The sequence below is a fragment of the Manis pentadactyla genome, chromosome 8 (assembly GCF_030020395.1).
Source record: "Manis pentadactyla isolate mManPen7 chromosome 8, mManPen7.hap1, whole genome shotgun sequence".
NCBI lineage: Eukaryota > Metazoa > Chordata > Mammalia > Pholidota > Manidae > Manis > Manis pentadactyla.
In genome coordinates, this window is record NC_080026.1 from 133,180,587 (window position 1) to 133,195,207 (window position 14,621).

The window sequence follows — 14,621 nt, forward strand, 5'->3', positions numbered from 1 at the left end:
AGCTTCCTGGTCACTGGGGCGGGCTGGGCGGGGTCTTCTCTTCCCCTTGAGGGTGGGCAGCGTTCTGGGCCCACCTCTGTTTCTTCCAGGGCATCTGATCACGGGTCCTTGTAAATGGTCATGGAGCGGAAGGCAGGAGCCCGGTATGGTTATCTACAACCCCAGTAGAGCTTACGAAGCACTTCCATGCCTTGTCTCCAGGTGCGGACAGGAAGGCACACACGGATCGGAGCATCGTCCCTCGCAGAGGCAGCAGCAGAGCCAGCCCTACAAGCCAGGCCGGGGCCTCACTGCGGAACAATGCCCACCGACCCCGAGGGCTGGCTGGGAGGTGAGATGTGCTTCCAATCCGCCGACCTCCCTAGTCACAGGACCCTGAACTCCAGCTGGTGGCCCAGGGTCCACACTAAGTGCCCCCCACCCTGGGCCAGTTGGCACACATCTAACCTCATGATCTCTGTGGACCGAGAAACAACGCACTCTTCTCCCCGGTGGCCCTGGCTACACGGAACCGCCCTATGCAAACAACCCATGTGGGAACACTCTGGATTGCCAATGACTCTATAAACATTTCCCCAAAAATAACCAGTGTTGAACACCTGGGAATTTGTAGCATGATGGTTTTTATCCCACCAGTAACTGAGTTGTGGCCCTCACCAGGTTACTCCTGAACGGCCTTCAGAGAACAACCTCACAAAGGCCCGAGCTGTCCCGGCCCGGGCTCAGCCAGCTCTCCTGCCCTGTGGCCAAACCCCTTGCCGTTGGGTGGCTCACAGCTCAGCCGCTGACAGTGACCTCATGCCACTTTCAGGGCCCATGGAAAGGTGTGTCAGTGCCACTCAGACAGGCAGCTTCTAGAAGCAAAATTCCTGAATTCACCAGGAAAGGAATGGGCAGCTTAGAGATACTGCCCTACAGTCTTCCTCAAGGCAACTGCTTGTAATTCATCCTTCAGGGTCTTAAGACAAAGGTGAGAACGCTGAAGGGAAGGTGGGAAGGTGCAAAATCCATCTGTGGCTGTGGCTGTTATGGCTTTTATGCCCAGTGGCATCTCTCCCTGCTTCATCTCTTCCCCACAAGGAAATTTTCCTAATGTCCTTTTGAGATATATACATTGACTAACTCAATGATTAAGCCTGCTTTTTAATCTTCACGCAAATCTGTTACAGAGAAAACATCGTGTGACACAAGAGTGCCCGCTCTCCTCTTCTGCCTAAGAGCCCGTCTAGGGTGCCACATTGGTGTTTCCAGGGACCTGGAGAAGAGGGGCTTTGGGGGGAGGTTTTCAGCAGAGGCTGAGTAGCAAGAGAAATTCCCATCTCCAGGCAGAGGTCTCCAGCAATTCAAAAGCATCAGTCGGCTCAGCTCCCCAATCTCCCAGCCGGTTGTTGCAGAGATGGGCATCTTGCTCCCTGATGTGCAGGTAAATGAATGAGCTGAGCCCAGGCTTAGGCACCCGCAAAGTCTGGGGTTCGTGCTGCTGACAGAGCTTTGCAGAAGTGGGGAGTCACACTACTGATGGCGCAGTCCCATCCCTCCCAGGAGCAGCCCTCCATGGGGAAGACCTGCCCTATCCAGGGTTACGCCTCCCCAGGGCAGACAGGGTGGACAGGAGATGCCTCACTGGGGACAACTCTGAAGGGCTGTCTGGGTGCACGGCCACCATTCCCTCTGCCTGTCCTGCCCCATCACTTCACCCCAAGAAGCGCACATGCCTCACCTGTAAACACGTAACCACAGTCCTCTCACCTGCTCGCCAAGTTCAGACGAGGCAATGCCTGAGAAGAGCTGAGCGCAGAGCCAGGCCGGAGGACCTGCTTGGTTAATGCGAGGTCGCTTAACTGGGGCTGTCCCTGCCGTCTGACTGGATGTGGGCTCCACTAGGGCAGACGGGAGGGTTTTCTCTCCAATGCGTGTATCACACCTAGTCAATCAAGGGTGCTCAACTAGTGCTCAGTGAGTGAGGAAAAGAGTGTTCAGCTTGGTTATTACAATTATCTGCTACTATTATGACCTAATAGTAATAGCTAATAATTACATAATGTTTCCATTTGACCATCACTGTTTAAGTATTTTCTGTATAGTAAGTCATTAAGTCACAACCCTAGTGGTAGGATGATTTCCATCCATTTCATTGATGAGGAAATGAAGCACAGAGAGGTTAAGCAACTTTTCTGAGGTCACAGAGCCAGAGTGGCAGAGCCAGGGCTGCAGTGCAGAGGTCCCCAGAGGCTGTGTCTCCATCACCGTGATCCTGGTTCACAGCTCACCACCCACGCGCTCACCACCCATTCTGCAGATGGAACGAAATCCGTGAACCAGGATTCCTGTCCAAAGGCCCAGTACCATGCGTTCCTCTCCATCTGAATGACCAACTGCATGTGAGTGGATGTTTCATTCACAGCCTCCTTCCTTCCACTCTCAGTGTATTGTTATAAAGAGATTAATTATTTTACCAGTGTGGACTGGTTAAGTAATCAGTTTACATAAGCAGGTAAAGAAAACAATGCCCCAGTTTTGAACGCACAAGGCCTTTGGATCAAAATCAAGTTAACCCTTTTAGCTGAATTCTCCTTCCTGTTTGACTCATCATCATAAAATGTGTAAACCAAACGTTCGTGCCGTGGTTGTTTCTGTACATTACATGAAGACGACACCCACAATTAAACCCCAAATACAGAGACAGGAAGATCCTTCACGGATGGTACCGGCCCCCTCTCCCAATGCCCCTTGCATGAACTACGACAGAGGGGTCAGCACTTCCAGCCATTGTTCACATTCAACGGGGACTGTACCTGCCTCTGAATGAAGAGGCAGACTATGAACTGTCTCACAAATGAGGCTGGAGCTAACGTGACATGTGTTGAAAAGAACAATCTTTTCCACTTAAGAACCAAATTAAATGAAGAAAAATTCTACTTGTAATTGGTGGCTTCTTTTTAATTAACTGGGCCAATTTAGCCTAGGAATGTTTCCCTTTTTTATACTGCCATATCTCTTCTGTAGAAAAACTTGTAACATGACTTCCTGGCTGTACCTTTCAGCCACAAGAACGACTCCATCCACTTTCCACTGTTCCAGAAAAAAAAACAAATGGACTTACCCTTTATATCTTTCTCTGGAAACTGAGAAGTGATTGATCTGATTTTTCTTACAATTCCATTTTTAAACCCCTGAACTTGGATCAGTTCTAGAAACAAAGGCTAAATATGAATCTAAAAGTGAAAATAAAAATCCACCCCCACCCCCTCCTCCCAGCCAATTTGTAGAAAGAAAAGAACAATTTGGTCCAATCCCACCAGCTCAGGCACCCAGGGAAACTCCCACCCAAAGAAGGGCAAGGTCACAGGGTGACTGAAGCAGCCTAATGGCCCAAGACTCAGTCAGATTAATGAGGACTTGAGTTCCAAGTGTTTATATCCTCAAAAATGACCTAAACACCCAATGTTTATCATCCTTGCTGGCTTGGATGGGGAATAAGCCAGGCATTTCAGATAGGCCATGAGCCACGGAGTTTCCAGAAAGAAGAAATTCCTATTACTTATTTTTAATAAATGTTTAAAAAGCAATGCAACAGCTGCTACTGTCAGTAACCCATACAGAAAATATGCACATGAACACACACTCCTTTGTGCACATGAACGCCCTGCGCTGGACCTGCTGTCACACTGGTAAGTACTTTCCTGGCTGCAAGGCTGGGGCAGTTTCCAGGAGGATTGGATGGGGGAACTCAGAGAGCAGGTGTGGTAGGTGCTCCTAGGATGGCCCCACGATCCCTTCTTCTTGGTATTCATGCCCTGTGATCTCCTCTTCAGCGTAGCCTGGACCTCATGACTTGCTTCCAACCCATAGAATATGGGCAAAGGTGCTGGACTGTCACTCTCCTGCTCAGATTACAAGAGATGGTGACTTCTGACTTGCCTGCTGACTCTCCCTTGCTGGCTTTGACTCTCTCATGCTGGCGAGGCCCAGCGTCAAGGCACTGAGGATGCCTCTAGCCAACAGCCCTTCACGAACTGAATTCTGCCAACAGCCACATAGACTTGGAGGGAGATCCTTCCCAGTCAAGCCTTCATTTGAGATGCAGCCCTGGTAACACTTCCACTGTAGCCTTGGGGGAGACCCTGGCGGGCAGGGCTCAGTGAAACTGTAAGAAACTGAGAGATGTTCAAGCTGCTAAGGCTCAGGCTGCTTTGTTACACAGCAGTGCATGACTCAGCCAGCAAGACTGATACAGGCTGCCTCCCTGGCATCCTGCCCTTCTTGGCATCCTGCCCTTCTCAGCATCCCTACATCCATCACGACAATCAATGCCTCACTTCTCTGAAAAAGTGCCAGCTCCCGGGGGTCAGGCCCGGACTGGCCTCCACTGTGCACCGATGTGTACGTGCTCAGTACCAGCACAGCGCTTAACACGTGCCTGGGGCTCAGTAAGTGTTTGAATTGGTGAGCTGTTTCTGTTAAGGTGAGAGCCAGAAAGGTAAGAGACTTCACTTTCAGTTTCTCAGATAAATAAAGTATTTGCTTCTTAAAAAAGAAAAGAAGAAATATGGTGACTACTTGAGATGGCCGTCGGGTCTGAGAGGCAAGTGGGTGGAGCCTGCTCCTGGCTCAGCTGTCGGACCCTGGGCAGCACCGCTACCCTCTCTGCCCACGGGCTCACCTCGCAGTGCTCATGTCCTCAGAAGTGGACCAGAACTGCAGCAGGGAAGGGACACATGCAGGGAAGCGGACTCGGCTCTCCAACAAGGGAACTGTGCTCTTTACCTTTGTTCTCATTGTTCTCTCTACTTAGAATCCTTCTTCCCCTTGACCACTTTCCTGCTTTGTTTACTTGGCCAACTCTTACTCATCTTTCAAAACCCAGCCTGGCATCTGCTCCTTCAGAACAGCCTTTCTGGACGTCCCTGCTGGAGCTCATCCCCTCTCCTGTGCTTACCCTCCCTCTTGGCTCTGACGGAATCCACAGACCACAGCAACGCCGGCGACGCCTGTCTCGCAACCAGCCCCGTGCTCCCCAACCCTAGAGCCTAGGACTGAGCTGGCACAGACACAGACTGGTTCCCACCTTTGTGCCCAGGGAGCAACAAAAGGTCCGTTTTCACTGTCTTGACCCTCCATCGTGGCCTTCCTCAGAATGAGGAGCCACAGAGATGTGACAGGAGGACATTCAGTGAGCAGAAAGCACACTCCCGAGAGAACATTCCAGCCCAGTGCGCTGAGGCCGGGCAGCCTCGGGGAGGGAGGGGGGCAGCGAGGGGTCACTCGGTCTCCGAGCCTTTACCTTCCAGGCGGACAGGTATGTCATCATGTCTACATGAAAGCACCACTGGCTTGTGCCAACTGTTCTCAAACCGAGGGCCTCCAGCCCACTCCACAAGCAAAAGGGCCAAGCTCCAGCCTCCAAAGTGTGGGGACGGGCGTGTAAGACAGGAGGGCAGCTCCCGTGGCCTGGGAACTCGAGCGGGTGGGTTCCTGAGGCTGCAGGGAGCACAGAACCAGTGAGCCACGACCTGTGGCGTACAGTGTGCACTACGCACAGTACCAGGAGGGTGGGGCGGGACGCAGGGAGTGATCCAGGTCTCCTCTGACCAGATCGCATTTAAGGCAGCAGCAGGGGCCATTCTGAGAACTCCCCAGAGGGACAAAGAGACACACTCAAGGCAGAGGGACAGTGCAGGGCAGGGCTTTAAGGCATGTCCTTCTGGAGACAACAATGCGAAATAAAAGAAGCAATATGTAAGAGTGTGTGTGTGTCCACACCACTGTGTGCACACACACACCCCTTATCTGCATAGATAAGCAATCTGGAAAAATACACAAAAATATAAATAACAGTTATCTGGGTGGGAGATCACAGGTGTTTTTTTAACAGTTTTCTTTCATAGCTTTCCAATGCATTTCTAAAATCCCTACATGTCTTATTCTTACCATTGGCAAAGACATGGGGCCAGGAATGCACGCCATCCAAGGAAGGTATCGGTTTCCTAGGGCTGCTGTAACAAACGACACAATCTGGTGGCTTGTAACAACAGGAACGTACTCTTTCCTAGTTCTCAAGGCTAGCAGTCTGAAACCCAGCTGTCAGCAGGGCTTGCTTCTGAGGGCTCTGAGGGCGGATATGGTCCATGCCCCTCTCCCAGCTGCTGGTGACAGCCAGTAATCCTGGGCAATCCTTGGCTAGTGGCAATGTCACTCCTAGCCCTGTCTCTCTCTTCACATGGCCTTCTCCCTCTGGGTGTCTCTCTGTGTCCAAATTTCCTCTTCTCAGGACAGCAGCCATTGGATTAGGGTCCCCACTAATCCATCTGCAGAGACCCTATTTCCAAGCCAGGTCACATCCACTCATATGGAGGGTGGAGGGGAGTCACAGCTCCAACATATCTTTTTTGAGGGGAACGATTCAACCCATCACAAGAAGTAGGTACCCCAAAGGAAAAGAAGACATATAGGGCCATGGCCTCTGTCTTCAAAATCCGGCAGGCGGCTTTCCCGTTTGGGGAGGAGACCTGGCCTGCATGCTTCCATGGGGGAGAAATGGTTCCAAAGTATGGATGCTCGCAAAAGACAGACTTCACCTGAGAATAGGAAAACTGTTCTCACTGAGCTGTCCTGAGCTGGGTGGGTGGTGTTGGGTGGGGACCTCCCATTCAAGGGTCTTGGGCCTGGCTGAAGGCCCTTATCTCTGATGCGGTGGTATTTGGGGGAAGCGCTGGTCTGAATCATTTTCAGGTCCCGGCAGCCTGAGAGCCTGCCATCCACACAGGCATCACTAATGATTTAAGCCCCGGGCCAGCACCGGCTCCGTCTGCTCAGTGTCACGTAGCTTGGCCTCATCCACTCTGGAAAACCCCTGCTTTTTACTATAAAGCAAGTTTATCATCATTTTTCTCCCTTTTGGTCTCTCAAGGAAAGTTGGAGATGGCACATGCAGGGCCCACAAAGATGAAGGCCATCAATAGATTCAGGAGACAAGGAATTTAGGAGTTAAGCCCCTTGGAGAACCCTGACACCCCTGGTTTCAAGGGTGTTTCACATGTCCCCACAGTACCCAAGGCAGGGTCCCATGTCAACAGGTCAAACCAGCCAGAGGCTAAAGGCCCAAAGACTGGGGTCAGAATGGCTAAAAACAGTCACAATTTGTTTATACACTGAAGATTGCCCCAAGAATAACATTTACATAAGAAATAGCAGTAACATTGCAAGTTAAGTTTGTTTATTTAAAAAAAAAAAAAGAGGCAAACCTTATTCCCAAGAAGTAAAGAAGACTATTCTTCAAAAGTGCCTTTTCTCTTTAGCCCAAATACAAAAAATCCAAACTGCTCACCTCTCCACAGGGTCCCTGAGCATGACAATTAGTTTTACATCTGGCTGAAAGGCGTGGATGAAGTCCTGAGTCAGAAAGGGTGGCTCCCCATCCGTGCTGTTGTCGTAGAAGAATGTCCAGGCGTTGTTATCCCACATGGTAGAGGCGCTGGCCTCCCCTGGGAACAGAGAACTGAAAATGAGCAGTGCCGGGTTATGGGCCCCCAAGAGCAGCCTGTGACAGGGGCCAGACCTGGCTCTGACGCCTCCCCTTAAATAGCCGTGACGGGAGAGCTGGTTGGCCGCTGCTGGCAGATGGGACTCCAGGAAGATGAGGCTGACGACCACCCTCTGCTGCAGTTACGCCCCCACTTCCCCCCTGAGACCACCGTCTGGAAATCAAGGTGATCCACGCAGCACTGAGCATCCCTCTTCCCCGCCTCGCTCCTCTCTCCAGGATGTGCAAATGCCTCTACTAGCATCTGGCCTCCCAATTTCACGATATTTAACTTTGCTCATGGCGCATAGCTCTGTGGCATTTTAAGGGCCCATTGAGAATATACTAGATGGTTTCCTGCAAAAATTTCAGGGATGGAGTGATTTGGGGAAGCTGATCCTCATCAGGAAATCAGATGCAATCTGCACCAGTCTTTCCCTGAAATCACACAATTAGTCCCAGGGGTACACTCTAAGACCACATGAGAGGAAGACTTTGAGGGAAGGCTCCCAGGACCTCAGGCTCCCAGCTTCTGTGTCCTGCGTGCCCACCTGCCCATCTCCCTGCACACAGCATTCACTCAGAACAGACTGGGTGAACAGGCCCCGCTTCATCATGGCCAGCATGAACCAAGGATGAAATTTGAAATGTACATCCTAGGTCAGGGATGAGGCCAAGACCCAGACACTTTAACATTCCTCTCATGGATAACTGAGCCATTTCCCCTCCTTTATCATTATTATTTTTTAGGCTGGTTTTCAGAGATTTAGAAAGAAAACCAAATGGATCAATCATATACTCCATTTCCCGACATTTTACACGGGACTCCATGATACACCCCAAAGTCACTTACTCAGGGAAAATCTGAGCCAGAAAATGAAATCTCTTTGATCAGTGATGAGTGCATCACAATAACGTAGGGAGTCGGCAGGGCCCTGTTGACTCTGCTGGGTGTGTAATCACATCCAGGTGACCACAGAATACAGAAAAGATAAGTCAATCAGGAGTCCTTTGAAAGTTCTGCTCACAATAAACAAGGGAATATTAACACAGGGAAACTATGTAAAACTGAATTGGCACAAATCCGTCAAATCTCATAAATGAACTGCTTCTACAACCATAGCAGCATTCTTCCATCCACCTGTCACTCCACCCTTCATTCATCCCTCATCCATCCAGAAAGCATTCATTCGGTGTCTAATATGTGCCTAGCATTGTTTGGCATTGGGGATAAAGGGAGGAAACAAGACAGATAATCCCCACCCCTCTCAGATCCTATGATCTAGGGGAAGACAGACAAGTTAACCGGCAATCAGGGCCCCCTGTGAGCACACTGACACAGGAAAGCAGGAGGTCATGAAGAGCAGAGGTAGGGGGCCTTTCAATGTGTGTAGAGCCCCAGCCCCAGGGAACCGGGCCACATGAGTCCTCTGAGACTCCAGCTCTTGGCCCAGACCATTGAGGAAAGGCCCTCTCTGACCCGTAAGCTAAGAAGAAAGACCCTTAGGCATCTGCCAAGGGTCTAAGTGGAGAAAGCTGAAGCAGAGCTGAATCACATTTCAGGGCCGAGAGGAGCCCTGAACTGATCTGGTCCAACAGCCCATTTTACAGATGTGCAGACTGAGCTCAGGACCATGAAGGTTGACATTGCATGTGGCGCAGAGCTGGCTGGTGATGTGGACAGGGCTGGATGCCAGTTCTCCATCTGCCTCTCTGCTACCATAAAACTCCTCATTAGCTAAGTATTAGAGCAGTAAATTTATTCTTTATTTTTCCTTTTAAAATCTAGAAGCAAATAAAATTAAGAAACCAAGCTAGGGCTTTCCCTTTTCATTCATTACCTCAGACTCCATTCATTCCCTGGCCCCAGGATGCATATTTTTAGTTCTTTCATAAGAACATAAGCTTTGTCCATAGGCATATGGTGTGGGAGTCACAGTCAAATATTAATTAGATGTGTAATTGGGGGGTTTGGATCAAAGGCTGCAAGAAAATAGCTAGTAACCAATTATATTTGGGGGATGTGTGGGGGAAGTATATGATCTCATCTGGCTCCCAGGGCTTGATTTCTTTGAAGTTAAAGAAAAAGAAAGAATAAATAAGTCAGGTATTAGGCACATAAGCCCGTCCCCTTGGACATGAGAGTTGTAAGTAAAGAACCATTTTTCAAATGGTTGATTTCAATTCCTCTTAGTCACTAACACACTCATTGAATCTGGAGAGTCAAAATATAATAGATTTAGGAAAATACAAAAACAGATCACTGCCTCAGGTAACCAATTTAAACAAAGTATGTGATTAGATTTCTCTCTTTCGGTGTTAAGGGGGTAAATGTCCTCTCCTAAGTGGGATCCAATACAAAGAACGATTAAAAGTTTTTTATAAAACACTCTTAAGAATTTTAAAAAATGATAATTAATCAATCCACCTCCTTCTGAATGTCTAAAGGCATTAGCTTGACAAGGACAAGGCTTTTTCAACAGCAGCTGGTCACTGACAATACATTAGGGCTGCATCTGTTCCCAGCGCACAGGGTCCCTGCGGCCAGGAATGACAAAAGCCACAAGTGTTAAACTGATGACTGATCAGTTCATTGCATTTATGATCCCCTATCCAAACTCAGACCAGGATATCACGAAAGGAAGCCAAACATGTGTGCTTAATTTAAATAAAAAGAAAGAAATGGCAACTTTTTAAAAGACCTATTTCAGGTGCCCTTGAGTCTCCATGCAACTAGAAAGTCTACTCAACATTTCTGCTTTACAGAAACTGCGCAAGTGATGGGAACTATACACAGGCATGAGGGGGGCGCCAGGAGGGGAAGTGTACCCCCAACAGGCGTGGACAGGTATCCGCATCTAGCAAATGTTCCGCCGGCGGAGCAAAGGCGGCCTGGCCAGAGCAGGAGCAGGGCCCCACGGGAGCCACCCGGATGCCTTACCAATAATGATTCTATTCATCTTGCTCTGCTCCCTCGCAGAGCTGGCCTGCAGTCCTTGGTGAATCTGGTGTGCAGCCAGGTCAAAGAGGTCCAGATAATCTTCCACGGGGTAGCGGTCCCGAAGCCCATCTCTCAGGCGCACGATTCCTAAGAAAACCAAGAAGCAGGAGAGACTAAGGACAAAGCTGGCACTGCTGGGCAGTGGCCTCCCAGGAAGTGGCCAGAAGGGGGAAAGGCCCAAGGGCCCCACTGCAGCAGCCAAGACTCTGCCCAGGGAGAGAGGCGGCCACCAATTGACTGTCCTCTTGCAACCCCTGTGCACTTCAAGGAGGGAAAGACATCTCCATCTCCACCGAGCTGCACGGTGGCAGCATCAAGGATGGCACCTCTGTTCAAGAACTACAAACATGTCTGCTTGGAGGGCCAGAGAGTCTGGAGCTGGTTAACACATGTCCAACGCAAGGCCCCGAAGTGGCCAGACAGGAGTAAAGTCCTGGATGCACACATGGTATCAACAGAAAAGGGAGGTTTTATCTGAGCTTCTCTCTCCTGGCCGATTCAATCAGGCAGCCTGTCCATCTGTCCAAACAAGGGGAATTGATGGATCCCAGAGAGTCACTTTGGTTGAACTCACTGCTATCCTGGCTTTGGCCACACGTGGCCTAAATTTGCCCCCTGCCTTAAAAGTGGGTACATTTCACTTGCAGACCTATTTAACAACACACTGCCCCAAACTGCAGCTACCAAGGTCAACAGAACATGGAAAGAGAATGTCCATGGGCAAACTAGAGGTTCAAGGGAGCTCGGGATACCAGCTTCCAGAGGGGCACCCCAGGGCTTCCCTCTTCCCTGCCCATGGGAACCTGGCTTTCATCAGGGAAAACGGGGACCTGTACAGGAAGAGCACCTACAGATGGAAGGCTGGCTCCCCCAGCTGCCACTGCTGGACCACAGAAGACACACCGTCTTTGTTGTTCATCCACTCCAGGAAGAACATCAAAAAGATTAAGTCAAACATTTGTCAGGAAACACATTTAGAGTTGGTCTCAACTTAGGTCCTACTAAGGAAAACTTTTAAGATTCCCTTCTAAGTAACCCGAGTCCAGGACACAGACCTCACCCTCCAGGCCCACCCACACTTGGGCATTTGTCATCCTTCAGCTCCAGTGGTCAAATATCTCCTGGCAGAAGGGGAAGGGTTAAGGAGAGGAAACAGGGACCAGAGGGTGGCAGGGTGGCTTGGGCTGCGGGGAGCAGAAACCAACCTGTGGGAGGATCAGGTGGTGTCCACCATCAGCCTCATGGAAAAGGGGAGCTGGAAGCGGGTCACCCAGAAGCGTGGGACAGGTGGCCCCAGAAGGCCTAGCTCTGTGTGGCCTTCATTCCAACCTCATGAGGCAGACGGGACAGGTCAGAGAAAACAAGGCCCCGTGAAGCTCGGGGATGTGTTCGCCGGCCCGGGCTGGGCCAACAGGAAGCTGAAACCCCTGTGGAGTAGCAGCCTTTCTTCCTGCTGTTCCCCCCTGTGCAGGGGCCGGTGGAACAGCACAGAGCTGGGGATGGAGAGTCCCAGACAGACACCGGGCACCCAGCAATTACCACTCACTGCTGTCACACATGGACTTTGGATTCTGTGCCCTTCCCCTTGCACTGCATACTGCTGGTACATAATAAATGCTCACTGGGCATTGGGAGCTGGGTTCCAGACCCTGCTGGCTATGTGACCACAGACCAGTGGATGATCTGGTCTCTGGGTCCCGGCCTGTGGGCTCCTCTTCCCTGCCCTGCAACCCTCGTGGGGCCAAGCACAGCGCCTGGCTCCTAGCAGGCCCTCTCAGCTCCCAGCCCCACCCAAGGTGTGCAGAGGGACTGAGAGAATGAAGGTGGCAGGTGCACTGAGACACAGTAAAAGGCACCTCACTGGCACACTGGGCCCCTCTCACTGGGGACCTGCCGCCTCACTCACCAAACCGCTTTCGAGTCCACCAGTGTGGCTCCTTGATGGCAGAAAACTTCACCTCTGGGTGCAGCCGGAGGCGGTCATAGAGGTCAGTGGTACCGCACTTGGGCTGCCCAATGATGTAGAAGTGGGGCAGGCAGCGCAGGCGGAAGTGCTTCCCACGGGCGTGGGACAGGTGGCCCCAGAAGGCCTTGCGCAGGGCGTCGAAGGTGGAGCGGAACCGCTTGGAGTAGAGCGCATAGGAGTTGGTCAGGTAGGGGTCAGTGGTGTTCCTGCCTGTGAATTCCTCATACCAGCAGGGGCTCTTACTATTTGGAAGAAATTTGGGGGGGATTACTGAAAACATCTGCAACGAAAAAGAAAAAAAGGGAGAGACACACCAAGGAGGAAAAATTAGCAAAAACACTTTCTAAGCACAATGTGATCACGCTCTGATTCTATGACAGCACTCAAGTGCAAGTTATTTGACAAAGACTAAACACTTAAATAAAGCCAAACTTGTAAACAGCCAAAGGCCGTCTTTTTCCTTATCCCAAAACAAAAATAAATTCAGAGAGAATGAAGATAAAAGCCTAATCAAAATGAATTCTACCACGATTTATCTTCACACACACACACACACACACACACACACACGGCAATCTAATGAAGTTACACAGTTGCAGTCTTTACTAGTTGTATATGAAAATGACCCTGAGAAACAAAAATACTAATTAGGACAAAATAGAAACAGGATGACAGTGAGGTAGAAAAGCAACTTTAACCACCATGACCACATTTCAAGCCAAAAGTCTTGGAATGGAATTATGAGAAGGGGCGGTCCTTCAACATTTCTAGCTACTCAGTTAAGTACTGTGAATTCCCTTCTTGGCGTAAACAGTGTAAACAAACAGTACTCTTCCCGTGCCCTCTGATCTGTGGGGCTGTCAAGCTCTCCTCATTACACTTGGGACATTTTTTGGTCATTTTCTTCCTGGGTTCCCAAAGATAGTGACAGAAAAGGAAGCAGGCATGTTTAAAATGAATCAGTCAACCAATCAAGATCAGCACAAGGCTACTCACATGCAGCTCCTGCCTCTTGAGATCTCCTATGTCTGGGAGCTGTCTGGTTGTGAACTCTATCCTGGCTGTGATGCTGTTGATGATCAACTTCATGCCTGGGTAGTCCTTCACGTATGAAATATTGTTTACAGAGGGTTGGTGATGATGCTGTTTTGGGTCACTCGGGTTTTCACCATCCATCACGCTGGGATTGCTGGAGAAGGCTCCGTAATGGAAAGGCGAGGAGATCAGAAGCTCTTGGTGGGCCCCAGAAAGGATGTAAGATGCCATCACCAAGGTCATTATCATCAATCCAAAAACAAGGCTACATCGCTTCCCCCTTTTGAAGCGCAAAAGCCTGGCCCAGCTTTCGTGCCCCTCGGCCCTTACCTCGAGAACAGCAAGCAAGTTCATTGGCTTACCGTCCACACGGAACACAATTTTGTTCTCTCCTTTGCACGTGGGGCACTGCTGGAGACTGCGATGGCCAGGGCCTCCTCGGCAGCTGACCTGCTGTTCATGCACGTCTCCGGGCAACAGCTGTATGCAGCAGTTAACGCAGTGCCTCATGGTAATGCACTTGGACTGCTGGCCCACCGAGCCATGGGCGAGCCCCCAAGGAGCCCGGGAGCATGCAATTCGTGCTGGAAAGCTTTCAAGGATGTCTTAGGATTTCATAAGATGGTTGGAAGGCACGAGCAACAGAAACAAACATAAAAATGAGCAGGAGCCAAAGCCCCAGAGAATGCGGAAGCGTGTTCTTTGGCTCGTTCTGAAGACAACCAAAGGGAGCGGGCTCCGACTGTCATGTTCCTTCAGGGCCACCGCAGCTGTGGGACAAGCCGCAGCTTCAGGAGCAATTCTGATGTTCAGGTTTTTCCCATGGCACAAAATGCAGGATCCTCTGGAAACATGGAAACACCCAAGGAATTAGAAGACATCATGGTCTCCTCAGTGGGGGACGGTTTGGCACACCATCCATGGAGATGCCCATGAAGGTTTCCTTTTTTACAGGCTGTATTCCTTTGAAATGCTTCCTCTTCGGGGCAAGCAAAATCTTTAAAATATCAGATTACCTAAACAGCAAAGAAAAGAGGTTTTATCACATTATGTGAAAATATCAATAACCCTGGCATCATCTTCCAGGAGAGAAGTTC

General features: G+C 50.2%; 1 protein-coding gene across 6 annotated transcripts in view; it reads right to left on the reverse strand.

The window, feature by feature from the left end:
• Positions 1–14,621, reverse strand: part of CHST15 (carbohydrate sulfotransferase 15) — a 76,447-nt gene that overhangs the window by 19,198 nt on the left and 42,628 nt on the right. For 5 of the 6 annotated variants that reach the window (XM_036898898.2, XM_036898899.2, XM_057506442.1 and 2 more), the window contains exons 2-5: positions 13,486–14,540; positions 12,430–12,769; positions 10,464–10,610; positions 7,328–7,484 (exon numbers count right to left, since the gene is read on the reverse strand). In XM_036898898.2, the coding sequence (XP_036754793.2) occupies positions 7,328–7,484; positions 10,464–10,610; positions 12,430–12,769; positions 13,486–14,034 (1,193 nt within the window). In that variant the 5' untranslated portion in view covers positions 14,035–14,540. Of the gene's footprint in view, positions 1–1,757; positions 1,925–7,327; positions 7,485–10,463; positions 10,611–12,429; positions 12,770–13,485; positions 14,541–14,621 lie in introns of all 6 variants that reach the window. The other variant, XM_057506443.1, reaches the window with a different exon arrangement.